General features: G+C 36.1%; 1 protein-coding gene across 2 annotated transcripts; it reads right to left on the reverse strand.

The window, feature by feature from the left end:
* Nucleotides 1-10,961: 10,961 nt before the first annotated feature.
* LOC110966428 (uncharacterized) lies at nucleotides 10,962-20,301 on the reverse strand. 2 transcript variants are annotated; one of them, XM_051941420.1, is made up of 14 exons: nucleotides 20,086-20,301; nucleotides 19,727-19,977; nucleotides 15,347-15,456; nucleotides 15,110-15,146; nucleotides 14,995-15,023; nucleotides 14,382-14,445; nucleotides 13,112-13,170; nucleotides 12,918-12,944; nucleotides 12,277-12,325; nucleotides 12,098-12,162; nucleotides 11,934-11,990; nucleotides 11,748-11,780; nucleotides 11,522-11,607; nucleotides 10,962-11,443 (listed from the first exon to the last, which is right to left on the reverse strand). In XM_051941420.1, the coding sequence occupies exons 3-14, from the start codon at nucleotides 15,447-15,449 to the stop codon at nucleotides 11,429-11,431; spliced, it is 624 nt and encodes a 207-aa protein (XP_051797380.1). In that variant the 5' UTR covers nucleotides 15,450-15,456; nucleotides 19,727-19,977; nucleotides 20,086-20,301; the 3' UTR covers nucleotides 10,962-11,428. The 2 variants fall into 2 exon arrangements, with proteins under 2 accessions (XP_051797380.1, XP_051797381.1); XM_051941421.1 differs by having other exon boundaries at nucleotides 14,382-14,439; nucleotides 20,066-20,300.
* Nucleotides 20,302-20,925: the final 624 nt, after the last annotated feature.

Raw genomic sequence — 20,925 nt, forward strand, 5'->3', positions numbered from 1 at the left:
ACCAAAAACGTCATAGTTTAGTATGTCGTCCAAAATATTACCAGAATATTATAAAACGTCATAGTTTAGTATGTCGTCCAAAATATGACCAATATATGACCAAAAACATCATAGTTTAGTATGTCCACAATTTCACCAAAACGTCATAGTTTAGTATGTCATCCAAAATGTCACCAAAGCGTCATATTTTAGTATGTTCTCCACAATTTCACCAAAATGTCATAGTTTAGTATGTCATCCAAAATATGACCAAAAACGTAATAGTTTACTATGTCGTCAAAAATTTAACCAAAATGACTTAGATTAGTATGTCATCCACAATTTCACCAAAACGTCATAGTTTAGTATGTCGTCCACAATTTCACCAAAATGTCATAGTTTAGTATGTCATCCAAAATATTACCAGAATATTACAAAACATCATAGTTTAGTATGTCGTCCAAAATGTTACCAAAATGTCATAGTTTAGCATGTCGTCCAAAATGTGACAAAAACGTCATAGTTTAGCATGTCGTCCAAGATATGATCAAAAATGTCATCGTTTTGTATGTCATCTAAAATATGACCAGAATATGACAAAAACATCATAGTTTAGTATGTCGTCCAAAATGTTACCAAAATGTCATAGTTTAGCATGTCGTCCAAAATGTGACAAAAACGTCATAGTTTAGTATGTCATTCAAAATGTCACCAAAGCGTCATATTTTAGTATGTCGTCGAAAATTTAACCAAAATGACTTAGATTAGTATGTCATCCACAATTTCACCAAAACGTCATAGTTTAGTATGTCGTCCAAAATGCGACCAAAAACGTCATAGTTTAGTATGTCGTCCAAAATATTACCAGAATATTATAAAACGTCAGTATGTGGTCCAAAATATGACCAACATATGACCAAAAACATCATAGTTTAGTATGTCCACAATTTCACCAAAACGTCATAGTTTAGTATGTCATCCAAAATGTCACCAAAGCGTCATATTTTAGTATGTTGTCCACAATTTCACCAAAATGACTTAGATTAGTATGTCATCCACAATTTCACCAAAACGTCATAGTTTAGTATGTCGTCCAAAATTTCACCAAAACGTCATAGTTTAGTATGTCGTCCAAAATGCGACCAAAAACATCATAGTTTAGTATGTCATCCAAAATATGACCAAAAACGTAATAGTTTACTATGTCGTCAAAAATTTAACCAAAATGACTTAGATTAGTATGTCATCCACAATTTCACCAAAATGTCATAGTTTAGTATGTCGTCCACAATTTCACCAAAATGTCATAGTTTAGTATGCTGTCCAAAATATTACCAGAATATTATAAAACGTCATAGTTTAGTATGTCGTCCAAAATATTACCAGAATATTATAAAACGTCATAGTTTAGTATGTGGTCCAAAATATGACCAACATATGACCAAAAACATCATAGTTTAGTATGTCCACAATTTCACCGAAACGTCATAGTTTAGTATGTCATTCAAAATGTCACCAAAGCGTCATATTTTAGTATGTCGTCGAAAATTTAACCAAAATTACTTAGATTAGTATGTCATCCACAATTTCACCAAAACGTCATAGTTTAGTATGTCGTCCAAAATTTCACCAAAACGTCATAGTTTAGTATGTCGTCCAAAATGCGACCAAAAACGTCATAGTTTAGTATGTCGTCCAAAATATTACCAGAATATTATAAAACGTCATAGTTTAGTATGTCGTCCAAAATATGACCAATATATGACCAAAAACATCATAGTTTAGTATGTCCACAATTTCACCAAAACGTCATAGTTTAGTATGTCATCCAAAATGTCACCAAAGCGTCATATTTTAGTATGTTCTCCACAATTTCACCAAAATGTCATAGTTTAGTATGTCATCCAAAATATGACCAAAAACGTAATAGTTTACTATGTCGTCAAAAATTTAACCAAAATGACTTAGATTAGTATGCCATCCACAATTTCACCAAAACGTCATAGTTTAGTATGTCGTCCACAATTTCACCAAAATGTCATAGTTTAGTATGTCATCCAAAATATTACCAGAATATTACAAAACATCATAGTTTAGTATGTCGTCCAAAATGTTACCAAAATGTCATAGTTTAGCATGTCGTCCAAAATGTGACAAAAACGTCATAGTTTAGCATGTCGTCCAAGATATGATCAAAAATGTCATCGTTTTGTATGTCATCTAAAATATGACCAGAATATGACAAAAACATCATAGTTTAGTATGTCGTCCAAAATGTCACCAAAACGTCGTAGTTTAGTATGTCGCCCACAATTTCACCAAAACGTCATAGTTTAGTATGTTACCCACAATTTCACCAAAATGTCATAGTTTAGTATGTCCTCCAAAATTTCACCAACACGTCTTAGATTAGTATGTCATCCGAAATATGACCAAAAACGACATAGTTTAGTATGTCGTCCAAAATATGACCAGAAGATGACAAAAACGTCATAATTTAGTATGTCATCCAAAGTGTGACAAAAACGTCATAGTTTAGTATGTCGTCCAAAATATGACCAAAAATGTCATAGTTTAGTATGATGTACAAAATATGACCAAAAATGTCATAGTTTAGTGTGTCCTCCAAAATATGACCAGAATATGACAAAAACGTCATAATTTAGTATGTCATCCAAAATGTGACAAAAACATCACAGTTTAGTATGTCGTCCAAAATGTGACAAAAACGTCATAGTTTTGTATGTTGTCCAAAATGTGACAAAAACTTCATGGTTTTTGGGGATGCCTGTATAGCTCAGTGGGTTAAGTATGTAAATCATGTGCAGGGGTCGGTCTCCGACGCAGCGGCCTGGGTTCGATTCCTGGTTGTGGCCTGTTGCTCCATGTCTTGCCCCAACTTTTCTCCTCTATCTCTCCTATCAAGTAAGGCCGAAAAGGCCAAAAACAACGTTACAGTTTAGTATGTCATCCAAAATATGACCAAAAACGTCATAGTTTATTATGTCGTCCAAAATGTCATAGTTTAGTATGTGGTCCACAATTTCACCAAAACGTCATAGATTAGTATGTCGTCCACAATTTCACCAAAACTTCTTACTTTAGCATGTCGTCTAAAATGTGACCAAAACGTCATAGTTTAGTATGTCGTCCAAAATATGACCAAAACATCATAGTTTAGTATGTCAACCAGAATATGACCAAAAACGTCATAGTTTAGTATGTCGTCCAAAATATGACCAGAATATGACAAAAACGTCATAGTTTAGTATGTGGTCCAAAATATGACAAAAACGTCATAGTTTAGTATGTCATCCAAAATATGACACAGTTTATTATGTCATCCAAAATCTGAACAGAATATGACAAAAACTTCATAGTTTTGTATGTCGTCCAAAATATGACCAATATATGACCAAAAACATCATAGTTTAGTATGTCCACAATTTCACCAAAACGTCATAGATTAGTATGTCGTCCACAATTTCACCAAAACTTCTTACTTTAGCATGTCGTCTAAAATGTCACCAAAGCGTCATATTTTAGTATGTTGTCCACAATTTCACCAAAATGTCATAGTTTAGTATGTCATCCAAAATATGACCAAAAACGTAATAGTTTACTATGTCGTCAAAAATTTAACCAAAATGACTTAGATTAGTATGTCATCCACAATTTCACCAAAACGTCATAGTTTAGTATGTCGTCCACAATTTCACCAAAATGTCATAGTTTAGTATGCTGTCCAAAATATTACCAGAATATTATAAAACATCATAGTTTAGTATGTCGTCCAAAATATTACCAGAATATTATAAAACGTCATAGTTTAGTATGTCGTCCAAAATATGACCAACACATGACCAAAAACATCATAGTTTAGTATGTCCACAATTTCACCAAAACGTCATAGTTTAGTATGTCATCCAAAATGTCACCAAAGCGTCATATTTTAGTATGTTGTCCACAATTTCACCAAAATGACTTAGATTAGTATGTCGTCCAAAATTTCACCAAAACGTCATAGTTTAGTATGTCGTCCAAAATGCAACCAAAAACGTCATAGTTTAGTATGTCGTCCAAAATATTACCAGAATATTATAAAACGTCATAGTTTAGTATGTCGTCCAAAATATGACCAATATATGACCAAAAACGTCATAGTTTAGTATGTCGTCCAAAATATGACCAATATATGACCAAAAACATCATAGTTTAGTATGTCCACAATTTCACCAAAACATCATAGTTTAGTATGTCATCCAAAATGTCACCAAAGCGTCATATTTTAGTATGTTCTCCACAATTTCACCAAAATGTCATAGTTTAGTATGTCATCCAAAATATGACCAAAAACGTAATAGTTTACTATGTCGTCGAAAATTTAACCAAAATGACTTAGATTAGTATGTCATCCACAATTTCACCAAAACGTCATAGTTTAGTATGTCGTCCACAATTTCACCAAAATGTCATAGTTTAGTATGTCATCCAAAATATTACCAGAATATTACAAAACGTCATAGTTTAGTATGTCGTCCAAAATGTTACCAAAATGTCATAGTTTAGCATGTCGTCCAAAATGTGACAAAAACGTCATAGTTTAGCATGTCGTCCAAGATATGATCAAAAATGTCATCGTTTTGTATGTCATCTAAAATATGACCAGAATATGACAAAAACATCATAGTTTAGTATGTCGTCCAAAATGTCACCAAAACGTCGTAGTTTAGTATGTCGCCCACAATTTCACCAAAACGTCATAGTTTAGTATGTTGCCCACAATTTCACCAAAATGTCATAGTTTAGTATGTCCTCCAAAATTTCACCAACACGTCTTAGATTAGTATGTCATCCGAAATATGACCAAAAACGACATAGTTTAGTATGTCGTCCAAAATATGACCAGAAGATGACAAAAACGTCATAATTTAGTATGTCATCCAAAATGTGACAAAAACGTCATAGTTTAGTATGTCGTCCAAAATATGACCAAAAATGTCATAGTTTAGTATGATGTACAAAATATGACCAAAAATGTCATAGTTTAGTGTGTCGTCCAAAATATGACCAGAATATGACAAAAACGTCATAATTTAGTATGTCATCCAAAATGTGACAAAAACATCACAGTTTAGTATGTCGTCCAAAATGTGACAAAAACGTCATAGTTTTGTATGTTGTCCAAAATGTGACAAAAACTTCATGGTTTTTGGGGATGCCTGTATAGCTCAGTGGGTTAAGTATGTAAATCATGTGCAGGGGTCGGTCTCCGACGCAGCGGCCTGGGTTCGATTCCTGGTTGTGGCCTGTTGCTCCATGTCTTGCCCCAACTTTTCTCCTCTATCTCTCCTATCAAGTAAGGCCGAAAAGGCCAAAAACAATGTTACAGTTTCGTATGTCATCCAAAATATGACCAAAAACGTCATAGTTTATTATGTCGTCCAAAATGTCATAGTTTAGTATGTGGTCCACAATTTCACCAAAACGTCATAGATTAGTATGTCATCCACAATTTCACCAAAACTTCTTACTTTAGCATGTCGTCTAAAATGTGACCAAAACGTCATAGTTTAGTATGTCGTCCAAAATATGACCAAAACATCATAGTTTAGTATGTCAACCAGAATATGACCAAAAACGTCATAGTTTAGTATGTCGTCCAAAATATGACAAAAACGTCATAATTTAGTATGTCATCCAAAATATGACACAGTTTATTATGTCATCCAAAATCTGAACAGAATATGACAAAAACTTCATAGTTTTGTATGCCGTCCAAAATGTGACCAGAATATGACAAAAACGTCATAGTTTAGTATGTTGTCCAAAATGTGACAAAAACATCATGGTTTTCGGGGATGCCTGTATAGCTCAATGGGTTAAGTAAGTGAATCACGTATAGGGGCTGGTCTCCGACGCAGCGGCCTGGGTTTGATTCCCGGTCGCTGCATGTCTTGCCCCAACTTCTCTCCGCATTTCCTGTCTCCTCTATCTCTCCTATCAAATAAAGCCAAAAACAATGTTACAGTTTAGTATGTCGTCCAAAATATGACCAAAAACGTCATAGTTTAGTATGTCCTCCAAAATATGACAAAAACGTCATAGTTTAGTATGTCATCCAAAATATGACAGTTTATTATGTCGTCCAAAATCTGAACAGAATATGACAAAAACTTCATAGTTTTGTATGCCGTCCAAAATGTGACCAGAATGTGACAAAAACATCATAGTTTAGTATGTCCTCCAAAATATGACGAAAAACGTCATAGTTTAGTATGTCATCCAAAATATGACACAGTTTATTATGTCATCCAAAATCTGAACAGAATATGACAAAAACTTCATAGTTTTGTATGCCGTCCAAAATGTGACCAGAATATGACAAAAACGTCATAGTTTAGTATGTCGTCCAAAATATGACCAAAAACGTCATAGTTTATTATGTCGTCCAAAATGTCACCAAAACGTCATAATTTAGTTTGTCGTCCAAAATGTCACCAAAACGTCATAGTTTAGTATGTGGTCCACAATTTCACCAAAACTTCTTACTTTAGCATGTCGTCTAAAATGTGACAAAAATATCATAGTTTAGCATGTCGTCTAAAATATGACCAAAAACATCATAATTTTTGGGGATGCCTGTATAGCTCAATGGGTTAAGTAGGCGAATTGTGTATATTGCTATTCTCTGACGCAGCGGCCTGGGTTCGATTCCCAGTCCCGGGCCTTTGCTGCATGTCTTGCCCCAACTCTTCTCCGCATTTCCTGTCTCCTCTGTCTCTCCTGACAAGTAAAGCCAAAAAAAACATTACAGTTTAGTATGTCGTCCAAAATATGACCAAAAACGTCATAGTTTAGTATGTTGTCCCAAATATGACCAGAATGACAAAAACATCGTAGTTTAGTATGTCGTCCTAAATATAACAAAAAGTCACACTTTAGTATGTCGTCCAAACTATGACCAAAAACATCATAGTTTAGTATGTCGTCCAAAATATGACTAGAATATGAAAAAAACGTCATAATTTAGTATGTCGTCCAAAATGTCACCAAAACATCATAGTTTAGTATAGCCATGGCCATAAGTTTGGACACAAGTACCATGACGCTTGTGAATCTTAGGAAATACCACAACATTGTCACTTACAGTACAGTACACAACTCCTGAGAACTATATTAAGTTTCATATTTAAAAAAAATATCAAAAGACTTTGGTGTCATGTTGTTATTCTTACCAAATTCGGTTGTGAAAGTACAGCATTTTTTTTTGTTATTTTCTTCTAATATTATGTTTTGGGAACAAAGTTGTTCCAATTGTTGGAATTTATTGATAATATTATATCCCTTGTTGATTTGTTGACTAATTAAACTGGTGCTGTCAAAAAATATTAGTTATGTTCTGTCATAGACATCAAAACAGACATAGTAAGTCATGCTGTGTCCAAACTTATGGCCATGGCTGTATATCGTCAACAATTTCACCAAAACATCTTAGATTAGTATGTCATCCGAAATATGACCAGAATGACAAAAACGTCATAGTTTAGTATTTCGTCCACAATTTCACCAAAATGTCTTAGATTAGTATGTAGTAAGAAATATGGCCAAAAACGTCATAGTTTAGTATGCTGTCCAAAATATTACCAGAATATTATAAAACGTCATAGTTTAGTATGTCGTCCAAAATATTACCAGAATATTATAAAACGTCATAGTTTAGTATGTGGTCCAAAATATGACCAACATATGACCAAAAACATCATAGATTAGTATGTCCACAATTTCACCAAAACGTCATAGTTTAGTATGTCATCCAAAATGTCACCAAAGCGTCATATTTTAGTATGTTGTCCACAATTTCACCAAAATGACTTAGATTAGTATGTCGTCCAAAATTTCACCAACACGTCATAGTTTAGTATGTCGTCCAAAATTTCACCATCACGTCAAAGTTTAGTAAGTTGTCCAAAATGTCACCAAAATGTCATAGTTTAGTATGTCATCCAAAATATTACCAGAATATTACAAAACGTCATAGTTTAGTATGTCCACAATTTCACCAAAACGCCATAGTTTAGTATGTCGTCCAAAATGTCACCAAAACGTTGTAGTTTAGTATGTCGCCCACAATTTCACCAAAACGTCATAGTTTAGTATGTCGTCCAAAATGTGACCAAAAACGTCATAGTTTAGTATGTGGTCCAAAATATGACCAACATATGACCAAAAACAACATAGTTTAGTATGTCCACAATTTCACCAAAACGTCATAGTTTAGTATGTCATCCAAAATATGACCAAAAACGTAATAGTTTACTATGTCGTCGAAAATTTAACCAAAATGACTTAGATTAGTATGTCATCCACAATTTCACCAAAACGTCATAGTTTCGTATGTCGTCCAAAATTTCACCAAAATGTCATAGTTTAGTATGTCGTCCAAAATTTCACCAAAATGTCATAGTTTAGTATGTCATCCAAAATATTACCAGAATATTACAAAACGTCATAGTTTAGTATGTCCACAATTTCACCAAAACGTCATAGTTTAGTATGTCGTCCAAAATGTCACCAAAACGTTGTAGTTTAGTATGTCGCCCACAATTTCACCAAAACGTCATAGTTTAGTATGTCGTCCAAAATGTGACCAAAAACGTCATAGTTTAGGATGTGGTCCAAAATATGACCAACATATGACCAAAAACATCATAGTTTAGTATGTCCACAATTTCACCAAAACGTCATAGTTTAGTATGTCATCCAAAATGTCACCAAAGCGTCATATTTTAGTATGTTGTCCACAATTTCACCAAAACGTCATAGTTTAGTATGTCATCCAAAATATGACCAAAAACGTAATAGTTTACTATGTCGTCGAAAATTTAACCAAAATGACTTAGATTAGTATGTCATCCACAATTTCACCAAAGCGTCATAGTTTAGTATGTCGTCCAAAATTTCACCAAAATGTCATAGTTTAGTATGTCATCCAAAATATTACCAGAATATTACAAAACGTCATAGTTTAGTATGTCGTCCAAAATGTTACCAAAATGTCATAGTTTAGCATGTCGTCCAAAATATTACCAGAATATTACAAAACGTCATAGTTTAGTATGTCGTCCAAAATGTCACCAAAATGTCATAGTTTAGCATGTCATCCAAAATGTGACAAAAACGTCATAGTTTAGCATGTCGTCCAAGACATGATCAAAAATGTCATCGTTTTGTATGTCATCTAAAATATGACCAGAATATGACAAAAACATCATAGTTTAGTATGTCCTCCAAAATGTCACCCAAACGTCGTAGTTTAGTATGTTGCCCACAATTTCACCAAAATGTCATAGTTTAGTATGTCCTCCAAAATTTCACCAACACGTCTTAGATTAGTATGTCATCCGAAATATGACCAAAAACAACATAGTTTAGTATGTCCACAATTTCACCAAAACGTCATAGTTTAGTATGTCATCCAAAATATGACCAAAAACGTAATAGTTTACTATGTCGTCGAAAATTTAACCAAAATGACTTAGATTAGTATGTCATCCACAATTTCACCAAAACGTCATAGTTTCGTATGTCGTCCAAAATTTCACCAAAATGTCATAGTTTAGTATGTCGTCCAAAATTTCACCAAAATGTCATAGTTTAGTATGTCATCCAAAATATTACCAGAATATTACAAAACGTCATAGTTTAGTATGTCCACAATTTCACCAAAACGTCATAGTTTAGTATGTCGTCCAAAATGTCACCAAAACGTTGTAGTTTAGTATGTCGCCCACAATTTCACCAAAACGTCATAGTTTAGTATGTCGTCCAAAATGTGACCAAAAACGTCATAGTTTAGGATGTAGTCCAAAATATGACCAACATATGACCAAAAACAACATAGTTTAGTATGTCCACAATTTCACCAAAACGTCATAGTTTAGTATGTCATCCAAAATGTCACCAAAGCGTCATATTTTAGTATGTTGTCCACAATTTCACCAAAACGTCATAGTTTAGTATGTCATCCAAAATATGACCAAAAACGTAATAGTTTACTATGTCGTCGAAAATTTAACCAAAATGACTTAGATTAGTATGTCATCCACAATTTCACCAAAACGTCATAGTTTAGTATGTCGTCCAAAATGTCACCAAAATGTCATAGTTTAGCATGTCATCCAAAATGTGACAAAAACGTCATAGTTTAGCATGTCGTCCAAGACATGATCAAAAATGTCATCGTTTTGTATGTCATCTAAAATATGACCAGAATATGACAAAAACATCATAGTTTAGTATGTCCTCCAAAATGTCACCAAAACGTCGTAGTTTAGTATGTTGCCCACAATTTCACCAAAATGTCATAGTTTAGTATGTCCTCCAAAATTTCACCAACACGTCTTAGATTAGTATGTCATCCGAAATATGACCAAAAACGTCATAGTTTAGTATGTCGTCCAAAATGTCACCAAAACGTCATATTTTAGCATGTCGTCTAAAATGTGACAAAAACGTCATAGTTTAGTGTCTCATCTCAAATATGACCAAAATATGACAAAAATCATAGTTTAGTATGTTGTCCCAAATATGACCAGAATGACAAAAACGTCATAGTTTAGTATTTCGTCCACAATTTCATCAAAATGTCTTAGATTAGTATGTAGTAAGAAATATGGCCAAAAACGTCAAAGTTTAGTATGTCGTCCAAAATATTACCAGAATATTATAAAACGTCATCTTTTCGTTTGTTGTCCAAAATGTGACCAAAAACGTCATAGTTTAGTATGTCGTCCAAATTATGACCAGAATATGACAAAAACGTCATAGTGTCAAAATATGTCCTTCAACATTTTCCAACATCATTAACTTTTTAACAAATGATCATAACTCCTCAATGTGAATGTTTTTTTTATAACATCTCTAATAGCAAACAGATAGTTCGAATAGTTGTTGGTGAAATAAATAAAAGAGAAGAATAGTTCAAGGCTTGTAAATGTTTAATTGAATTGTAGTTGCTTAAAACATTTCTCGTTCACACAGTTGGATTATAGACCTGGAGACAACAGTAACCACGACAACAACACATAAATAGATCATTAGCGAATCAAGACATTCTCAGGATTGTCAGTAAAGTCAAAGTAAAGCTCAAACATTGTAGCTCCTCTGTGTGTAGGACAGATTTAGATTGTAGGAAAGAACAGATGGTTGAAAAGGTAATAAAAAAACCTAAAATCAATTTAAATGTGACATTGAAGATGAGCAGGAATTCTTCTCATTCTTCTGTGTAAAGAATGAAAACTCTCAAGAACTAGACAAGAACTGATGAAAATAGACTCAGTTCTCGGTGAGGAAACATCTCCCAGCTCTTTAAAGAAACACCATCAGCAGTTTTGTGAAGGAAGAAGAATGAAGCTCAGTCGATCGTCCTGTCCCATCATGCACCTGGTTAGCTGTGGATCATCTGCAGGGGAACATGAAAAAATGAGCAACTGCTGGTTCACATGACGATCAAAAACACGAGCGACTTATTTTCACTTACAGGTTGTTGGTTCACGTAGTTTCCTATTTCATCGTCGTCATCGTCGTCGTCACTGTCACTTGTAGCCGTCGTCGCTGATGTCGGCCCTGAAAGACCAATGGAAATTAAACATCAGATTAACTGGTTTATTCTGAGATAATCAGCACTTCAGAGTTTTATTCCTGTGTTTAGTTGGAAACACCACAGATCAAAGAATCAACCAACAGAAACTTGACATAAAACTCACTTTGATTGTACAGCGGGTCCACATTCAGATAGTCTGAGGACACAAGAAGAAGGATCAGTGATTATCAGGAGTATATTTGTGTAAAGGTGAGAAACATGTGAATATGAACTAAGCTGAGGAAACTTTAAACAGAAGAAAGATCAACAAGGCAAAAGCAGAACTAAATAGCCCTTTAGGAGGAGCGACCTGTTAAAGCTTCCTTTGAGATTTCGATGTTCACGTAGTCGTGGTCGTTCTGAACATCTGAGGGTGAAAACAAACAGCTGATCAGTTCATGTGGGATCTCAAACTGACCTCATGTCTTTTTGGATATTTCTTTCCGCTTTAGATGAAATTTTACCAAACTGTACCTGAACTGGGCGTTGAGGCTCCGCTCCGATTGGTCACAGGATTTTGTCCTTCGGGTATCACGATTCTGCCAAAACCACAGAAGAAGAAATGATGAGACTCTCATTTTTAAAGTATTGCTGTAGCAGCGATCCCGGTACACAAAACGCCAGAAAATAGCAGAAGATGAGAGGAAACCTACATGTATCCGGATCCGGCTTCATCAGCTTCGCTCTCCAAAGATTCAGGTCCTGCAGGAAACAACGTTCAAATTCACTGATATCACACCGACCTCAGAGGATTCAGCAAGTTAATTCTACCTCTGGTGACACCAGAATTCAACATGATTATAAATCATGAGTCCAATCAGACCAATCCATGCCAAGACCAACATTGCTGCAAAAGTCCATCAATTTGGGATCAATATAAGCTTCTCCTTTGGTAGCACCAGGTTTTTGAGAGCATTAAAGTTGATTTATAACTGACTGCAGTGTCTTTTGTAAATGTCTCCAACACATTACTACTACTACATTAGAAAAAAACAGGTCAAATCAAGTCCAAATCAGGTCTTACGCTAGTCTAATATCAAGTCCAAAACTGGATCAAACTAAGTCCATATTGAGTCTAAATCTAGTCTAAAACCAATTCCACAGCCAGGTTTTAAACCAAGTCCGAACCAAGTATAAATCCAGTCTTAAACCAACTCCAAAAAAAAGTTTGAAACCAAGTCCAAAGTAAAGCAAATACCTGTCTAAAATCAGTTTGAAACTCTTGTAATGCACTGTGTTAACATCTGCAACACAATACCTCTCATTTGTGATTTGAAAAAGCTCTCAGCAATACCTGGATTCTCATAACTTGGGTTGCTCTCTGTGGGACAGAAAAGGGGAACTTTGTTAAGATTTCATGTTGAAATGTAAACATTTGAAGAAACTTGAAGAAAAAAGTTGCTCTTTACAGTTTTATGGAAACAGAAAATACAGAATAAACTGCTGAGTATATAAATGTGAATAACAGCAGGAAAAGCAGCATCTGACCTGTTTCTGATGGAGGGTAGGGTGAAGGTTGCCACACGGTTTCACCGGGTCGATTGGGGCTGAATGTAACAAACAAAAGAAACACCCGACAGTGAAACGTTAAACCAGGGGAGCAAATCTTCTGACCAAATCAAAGCACTGATTTAAGTCAAAGGAACTCTTTGGACATCTATTTGATGAACAGACGCTAACACACGGTCTAAAAACATTTATTTGAGACGTTTCGGTGACCAAAGGATCCACATCATTCGGACTCATCAGTCCTTGTAAATATGAAACACCAGAGGAGTTTATATTCGCTGGTTTTACCACTTTAACTATAGAGCTTGTAGAGGTTTAAAATCCAAACTGAGGTTCATGTTTGTGTTCTATTTTGGTTTGACATTCAACCATGTGAGGACAGTGAAGAACTTGACCCATGTCCTGTTTTCATTGGTAAATCACTTCTTTTGGCTTCTTTTAAGCTTGTTTTTGGATTGTTTTAAAATTGGTTTTAGACTACATTTGACTTGGTTCAGACCGGTTTCAGTCTTGGTTTAACATCTGATTCTGTAATTGGTTTCAGATTACATTTAGAATAGGTTTCAACTGGTTTTGTACTTGGGTTTAGACTGGACGTCACGGCCCTGGGCCTCTGCACTCCTCCTCCTCTGCTGGGATTTGTAAAATGGGCAGCTGATTGTTCTTTGCCCCGCCTGCGGCCAAGGAGCTGAAGACCGATTGGTCCGGGAAACGACCTCCGTCAATCCAGATGCCAGGTGGACTTCAAATGGCCCTGTCATGCAGCATTCGTCAGTAGTCCTAGAGTTAAGCTGCCCAGTTAGGGACTGAGAAATATTGATTGTGGTGCTTATTGTTTTGGGGGAGATTAAGTGTTAGTGAGCAGATATTTGGTGTATTCACAAATATTATTATAAAATGTTTATTTTTCCCATGTATGGAAACTTATGGCCTGACTTGTACATTTGGAGTTGGTTTGGATTATTTTTATACTTGGATTTAGGCTAGTTTTAGAGTGGATTTAAACCTGGTTTAGATCTCATTTTAGACTGTTTTTATTCTGGTTTTAGACCGGTTGCTGAAACTTCTCAAATAACTGTATTTTATGTTTCATCCATAAGTTAGACAGTGTGTGAGCGTGTGTTTGGAGAAAATCAAATCCTGACATGAAACAACTCTGATCAGTCTTCATCCCTCAAAAACAAAACTACAACATCAAAATACATCAGATCTGAGAGTTCAAAGAAAGAATAAATAAAAAATGACTAACAAAGGTGACGGATGGCTGACGGGGGGGCGGAGGGAGTTCAGGTCAGTGGTTGGCTGGGCTGCAACTCAACAGAGAGGAGATCATCATCATCATCATCATCATCATCAACAACAACATCAATGACAGCATCATCGGCAAAGAGTCAAAGAAACCAACATGGAATGAAAGAAGTTTTTGTATAAAACTGCTAGACAAACAAAACTGTCCTCAAATGCTTAAACTTTTATCTTTAGGAGAAAGAGACTGGATTGCACAATTTTGCTAATTAGATTTTTTATGTTTTAAAAATCTGTTTCACAGTATTTTCCCCCTAAAAGTTCAATCAGAATCAGTATAAAACCAGTCAAAATCCACTGTAGAGAAAGTTTGACTTTTGTCCAAAAAACTGTCTAAAATCAAATAAAAACCAGTTTAAACTGAGTCCAAATCCAGTCTAAAACTAAGTCTAAAACTTGTTCAAAGCTGATCTTAAATCAATTATAGTGCCAGGTCTTAAACCAAGTGCAAATCAGACCAAAATCAGATTTAAAAAGAAACAGAAAAAGCTATGTACGTTATATAATCAAAGTGGTTAAACCAGTGGATGTAAACTCCTCTGGTGGTTCATACTTACATGGATGGATGACCCTGAAATGCGGGGATCTGGTTTAGAGACAGAAAGAGACCTGTTAGGAAGCTGTGATTATTTCAGAATTTAATTATCATTCACCGACTTGCATGAGACTTACGGCACGTACTCCTCTGAAGCGGTCTGCGTGATGGAGGCTGTTTGTGGCAAACAAATGAGAGTTTTTTTAAAAATAGTAAAGCATAAAATGTGTGAGCAGACAAAACCAAAATTCACATGAACATCAGGCGTGTGAAAACTCATGTAATTCATTTTTAGCACATCTAAAAGGAAACCACGGGGGTTTTATGAAGTGTTAATATGAAAACCACATGCTGCTGCAGAAGCTTCATCCCACCCATCGGGCCTTTTTTCCTGCAGTCCACACAGGTGACGACGAGGAGGACAACAGCAATGACGACGGCAACGGACAAGGCAACGCAGAGCCAGGTGACGTCCATGGTTCATCTGAGGACAGACGAGCATCACAGTGCTGAGATTTCATGGCAGTAGATTATAATTTGTATATTTGTTTTAATGCAGATGACAGTCTGCTCTCTATTAAAAACAATCAAGAATCTGCATCAGCTGACGTCTTTCAAAAGTGTTTCATGTATGAAATGTACTCTAATGAAAAAAAAAGAGACATAAATATTCACAAGTAAAAGATGGATTTCAGGACTTAACAGTCACTTTAAGGATTATTAGGACCACATATATATTCAGTCTGAAACAACATCAAAACCAGTCAGAATCCAAATTTAAAACTACCCAAAACAAAGTCCAAATCTGGTTTTAACCCTTATGTTGTCTTTGGGTCAAAAATGACCCGCCCACTGTGTTTAGTAGCACAGAAAACGCCCGAAATGACCGTCTATCAACTTGAAATTTGATGACATTTCCAGAAGTGAAATTCTTATCATTGTTGGAGGTTTTGCACCTTGTAGGTGGGAGCAGTGATTCAAAAACACATTTAAAGCTACTTTCTGCACATTTCTTGTACTTTCTTAGGATACATAAGTACTATCTCTTCCTAAACAAATAATGTTTACAACTATGTTTAGCAACAATAATACTGATTATAAACCTCTACTTTAGAAAAGTGTGTGAGGCACGACAGGTTGGTTCTTCGTGTAAAACAGATTTTGGTTGAAAATTCAATTAAGTTGCTCTATTTTAGAAGCTCAGGGGAGTGTACATGATGTTAAGACAACAGGAATTCCTACATCAGTCTAAAGTCAAAAACCTTTTTGAAATCAAGTCCAAAACCAATCCGAAACAAGTCTAAAACAAAGTCCAAATACAGCCTAAAACATGTCAAAACCTGTCAAATATCAAAACCAAGAATAAAGCCAGTCCTAACCAAATCCAAATCCGGTATAAAACCTCTAAAACAACATCCAAAACAATGTCTGAAACAAAGTCAAAATCCAGTCTAAAACCAGAAATAACTCCAAGCCAATCCAGTTCTATGAAGCAGGATGTTCGTTGTCAATGTGTTGCATTTCAATAAAGTTTGCATTTAAACAGGAAGCAGCGGCACTCGTCTCCACCCGAAGCCGATGACATAAAAAAGCTGTTTCACCAGAACTTCTTGAACTTTTCTACTTTAACTATTTTCACTGTTTGGGGGAACTTTGCTGTCTTTTCACTTTGAGGTTTTTCTGCCTTTGAAGCAAATAACTGGAAAGTTCCACCAATCAGATCCTCACGTAAAAACCTGCCACAGTTCCACGACGTTCAGGAAACAGAGTCTCTCAGAGGGAAGTAGAACATATCTGATGAACATCATAAAGAACAGGGCTGATCCCACTTTGTCAAACTGGCTTGTTAATTTTAATATTTTAAGAATATTTTATAAAGGAAAGTGAACTTTGAATCAACATCCAACGAAGAAATGGGAGGATTTAATTTGACATTTTCTGGAAATGTTTTCTCCTTAATATTCAGGAAAAATCTGCACTTTGGCATTACATGTGCCAAAGATTTACACTCTTAAGGTTCTTCTCCATCACCATTAAAGCCAGCCAAAAACCAGTCAAAAACCAGTGAGGAACCTGTCCAAAACCCAGGTCAAAACCAAGTTAGAAACCAGTCTAAGACCAGCATGAAACCAGTCCAAAACAAAGTCTGGAACCAAGTTAGAAACCCGACTAAAGTCAACTTTGAAACAAAGTTTGAAATCAATCTAGGATCAGTTCAAAACCAGTATTAAAAACGTGACAAACCAATCTAAATCAGTATGAAAGTGGCCCAAACAGTTCTGAAAGCAGTTCACAACCATGTCTAAAACCAGTCAAAAAATAGTGTAAAGATAGTCTAAAATTAGTCAAAAACCAAGTTCAAAACTATGTTAGAAACCAGACTAAATTCAACTTTGAAATAAAGTCTAAAATCAGTTCAAAACCAGTATAAAAACATGTGAGAAACCAATGTAAACCAGTATGAAAGCAGCCCAAACAGGTCTGAAAGCAGTTCACAGTCATGTCTAAAATCAATCCAAAACCCAGTTCAAACCAAGTTAGAATTCAGTATTAACCAATACAAATCCAGTCTAAAACCAAGTCTAAAACCAGTGAGAAACCAGTATTAAATCAGTCCAAAAACCAAAACCAATTTAGAAACCAATATGAAACCAACACAACAAACACTGATCTGTGATGTTTGGACGTTGGAACTCGTGTTTCCTCAGGAGAAGCTGCTGTTTTCATAAATATCTGCTGCTTTTTACTGTCTGATGAGGATGTTAACCTCCATCCTGATCACAGGAAGTTCAACCACGTGATCAATTTGTTTCCTCTGCAGACCTGAACTCTCCACTTAAACACCCAGCAGTCGAGTCTGAACACTGGAAATGATGGGAACACTGGATCGCCACAGTGTAAAGGCAGCCATCTTGTGAGTATCAACATTAAAATAAAAACCATCAACAGGATTTATTAAAAGCTGCCAGTAAACAGAAATGTGTTTCTAAAGACGTGCAGCAGAAGAGTGATGGGAAAAAATGATTTTATCAAACCGCTGAGCTGCATTTTACCATTTTTTTTAGAGAAGTTAAGATGAAATCTGATGAAGAGAAAGTGGAGTCCGGATGTGTGATGTGTTTCCTTGATTAAAATCAACTCAGCTGAAACTCAGAACAAAACTAGTTAAAAAACCAAGCCCAAAATTTGTGTAATATCAGTCCAACCTACGCCCAAATTCAAGCTAAATCCAGTTAGAAACCAAGACTAAAACCAGTTTAAAACTGTATAAAATCAGTCAAAACAAAGTCCAAAGCCAGTTTAAAGCTAGTTGAAAATGAGTCTAATACCAGTGGAAGCCAAGTCTACATCCCAATCCAAAGCAAAGTCCAAAGTCAAGTCAAAAACAAGTCAAAATGCAGGTAAAAGTCCAGTCTAAAACCAAGTCCAAAACCCATCAAAAATCAGCCCAAAAACCAGTGCACAGCCCAGAATCAAAGCAAGTTTAAAGCCAATCCTAAACCAGGTCTAAAACCAGTTCAACAGCCAAATTAGAAACCAGAATGAAACCAGTCAAAAACCAACTTTGAAAGTCCACAACTTTACAAACTGTGTTCAGATGCCTTAATGTTCAGGTAATGGCCAGAATCCGGTGATATGAGAAGCTCTGATACTTCAAGTACTTTTCCTGCAGTAAACCTGTCAGTAGTTCACTGGAAGAGTTTATGCAGGTGTGACTGAATGCTATCTGTCTGGTTTAACGCTGTTGCTGCTGTGGTTTCTGAAGGCAGCAGAAAAACTGCAGAAATTCTACAAGCAGAAGTCTCACAGTTTAACCTTTATATACAATGGAATCTGCAGTAAAATGTACCCGAAGCATCAAAATATACAATATTTAGCATAAAGAAGAGTATTTTATCTGGATTAATGTTGGATTATTGTTTCTGTATTCAGAACAAAGTATTGAGATTTCATTTTCTGTATCGAACTTGAGTCAATAATAAAAACTGTTTATTGATTCCTATAATCCAGATAGTTTACTAAAGATCATGTACACTAATATTCCTAGCAGTTCTGAGATGTTTCACTCAATTAAAGGGTCAAATCACAGAACTTATGGAATGTTTCTTCTTTTCGATTCCTGATTTCAGAATCACTGCTGCTGACTTAATGAGGAAAATTAGTAGATATTTGACTACTTAATAAGGCCTTGATGAGAAACAGGTGGACCTGATCCACGCTGTGCATGCTGGGAAGGAATGTCAGGTCCAAACCTAAATCTAAAACTAGTACAACACTAAGTCAAGTCTGAACAAGGCCTAAAATCAAATCAGAGGGCAGTCAGACACGAGTCCAGTCAAAGAGTTCAAAAATCCTTCCAAAATCAACAGTAAAACCAGCCCATAACCAGGTCTGAACTTGGTACAAAACCAAACCCAAAACAAAAACTCTCATCAAAAACCCACTCAAATACCAAGTCTGAAACAAAGCCCAAAACCAAATCTTCCAAATAAGTCCAAAGTCCTATTCAAAACCAGGTTCAAACTAGGCCAAAACCCAAAACCAAACCTAAATCTAAACCCCAATCCAAGAGCAAGTACAAGAAGTTTCAAACCAGGTTCAAACTTGTCGAAAACCCAAGTTGAAACCCAATCCAAAACCAAATCAAGCCCAAAATCAAGTTTATAACCAGTTGGTTCCAAACCAGTCAAAGACCAGTCCAAACCAGGGAGCCCAGTCATCCACATGTGAAGACAGAAATGACGAAAACTTACCGACACCTGAGGACGAACGGATTGGAGTGACGGTTGGCTTGGAGTCGGAGGACGGAGGATCGGTGAAGCTTGGGGTCTCCTCCTGGTATCTGGTCCACATGGGTCGACTACTGTAACCGAACACCGGCCATGTCTGAGGGCGACGTCGCTGCTTCTTCCTCGGTGGTGATCTGATGATGCGTCACTGATTCGCCGTCATCGCTGCATCCAATCACCTGCCTGAAGGCTTCAGCTCCCGCCACAAACCGACTCTGACGAGGAGATTCAAAGCTGTGAAAACACAACCGAATGTAAAAGTTATCAAGTTCTGCAAACAGCAGCAGAGGATGAGTCACTAACCAAGTGACTCGCCAACCAACCAATGTTAAAATTCACGTTTGTGCTGCGGTGAGCGAAGCCTGGAGGCCGATTCAGCTCTTTGTCTCAAGGTGCTGGTGGAAAGTAGAGGAGCTCAAAGTGCTTCACAGCAACCGGTTGAAGGTGTGACTGTTTGTTCAGAGCATCGCTGCTGTTCTGAAGCTGCAGCGCTGCCAGAAAACGCTGCTGCAACCGACTCAACATCCTCCCACCTACTGACAGGAAACCACAGCGAGGCCTCCTCTTCACGGTGCATCACACGGCCTCTTTTCTCATGATAATGTTCAGAAAACAGAGAAACCCCCCACGACTGATGGAGGACACCTGCTGAGGAGATGTTGCTGTTATGTTTTTAAGACACTTTCTGCTCCATCACACCAGTTTCCTCAAACAAAACTCTCAGTTGGAGTTCAGACGGACTGTCAGGACCGATATGAGTGATCAAGGTCAATATTTGGAAGCAAAAGTAAAAATCCTGGAGTGAAAGTTTAGATAAACCCAAACTGCAACACAAAGTTTTGTTTAAATTTCGTTGTTGATTCATGTTTTACATAAAGCATCAAGACTGCGGAATTCCAAAGTCAAAACCAAGTCCAAAGGCCAGATTAAATTAGCCCAAAACCAAGTTTAAAACCAGGACGAAATTATTTTACAACCAAATCGAAAATCAAGTTTCAAACTAGTCCAAAATCAGGACCAAACTAGTCTACAAATCAAATCTAAAACCAATCAAAATCCTGTTAAAACAACCCTCGAAAACCAGCCAAAATCCAAGTCTAACACAAAGTCTGAATCTAGCCCAGTGTAGTCCCTAAATTTAATCCAGAACCAAATAAAATTAA

The sequence above is a fragment of the Acanthochromis polyacanthus genome, chromosome 21 (genome assembly GCF_021347895.1).
Source record: "Acanthochromis polyacanthus isolate Apoly-LR-REF ecotype Palm Island chromosome 21, KAUST_Apoly_ChrSc, whole genome shotgun sequence".
In the NCBI taxonomy this organism is placed as follows: Eukaryota; Metazoa; Chordata; class Actinopteri; family Pomacentridae; genus Acanthochromis; species Acanthochromis polyacanthus.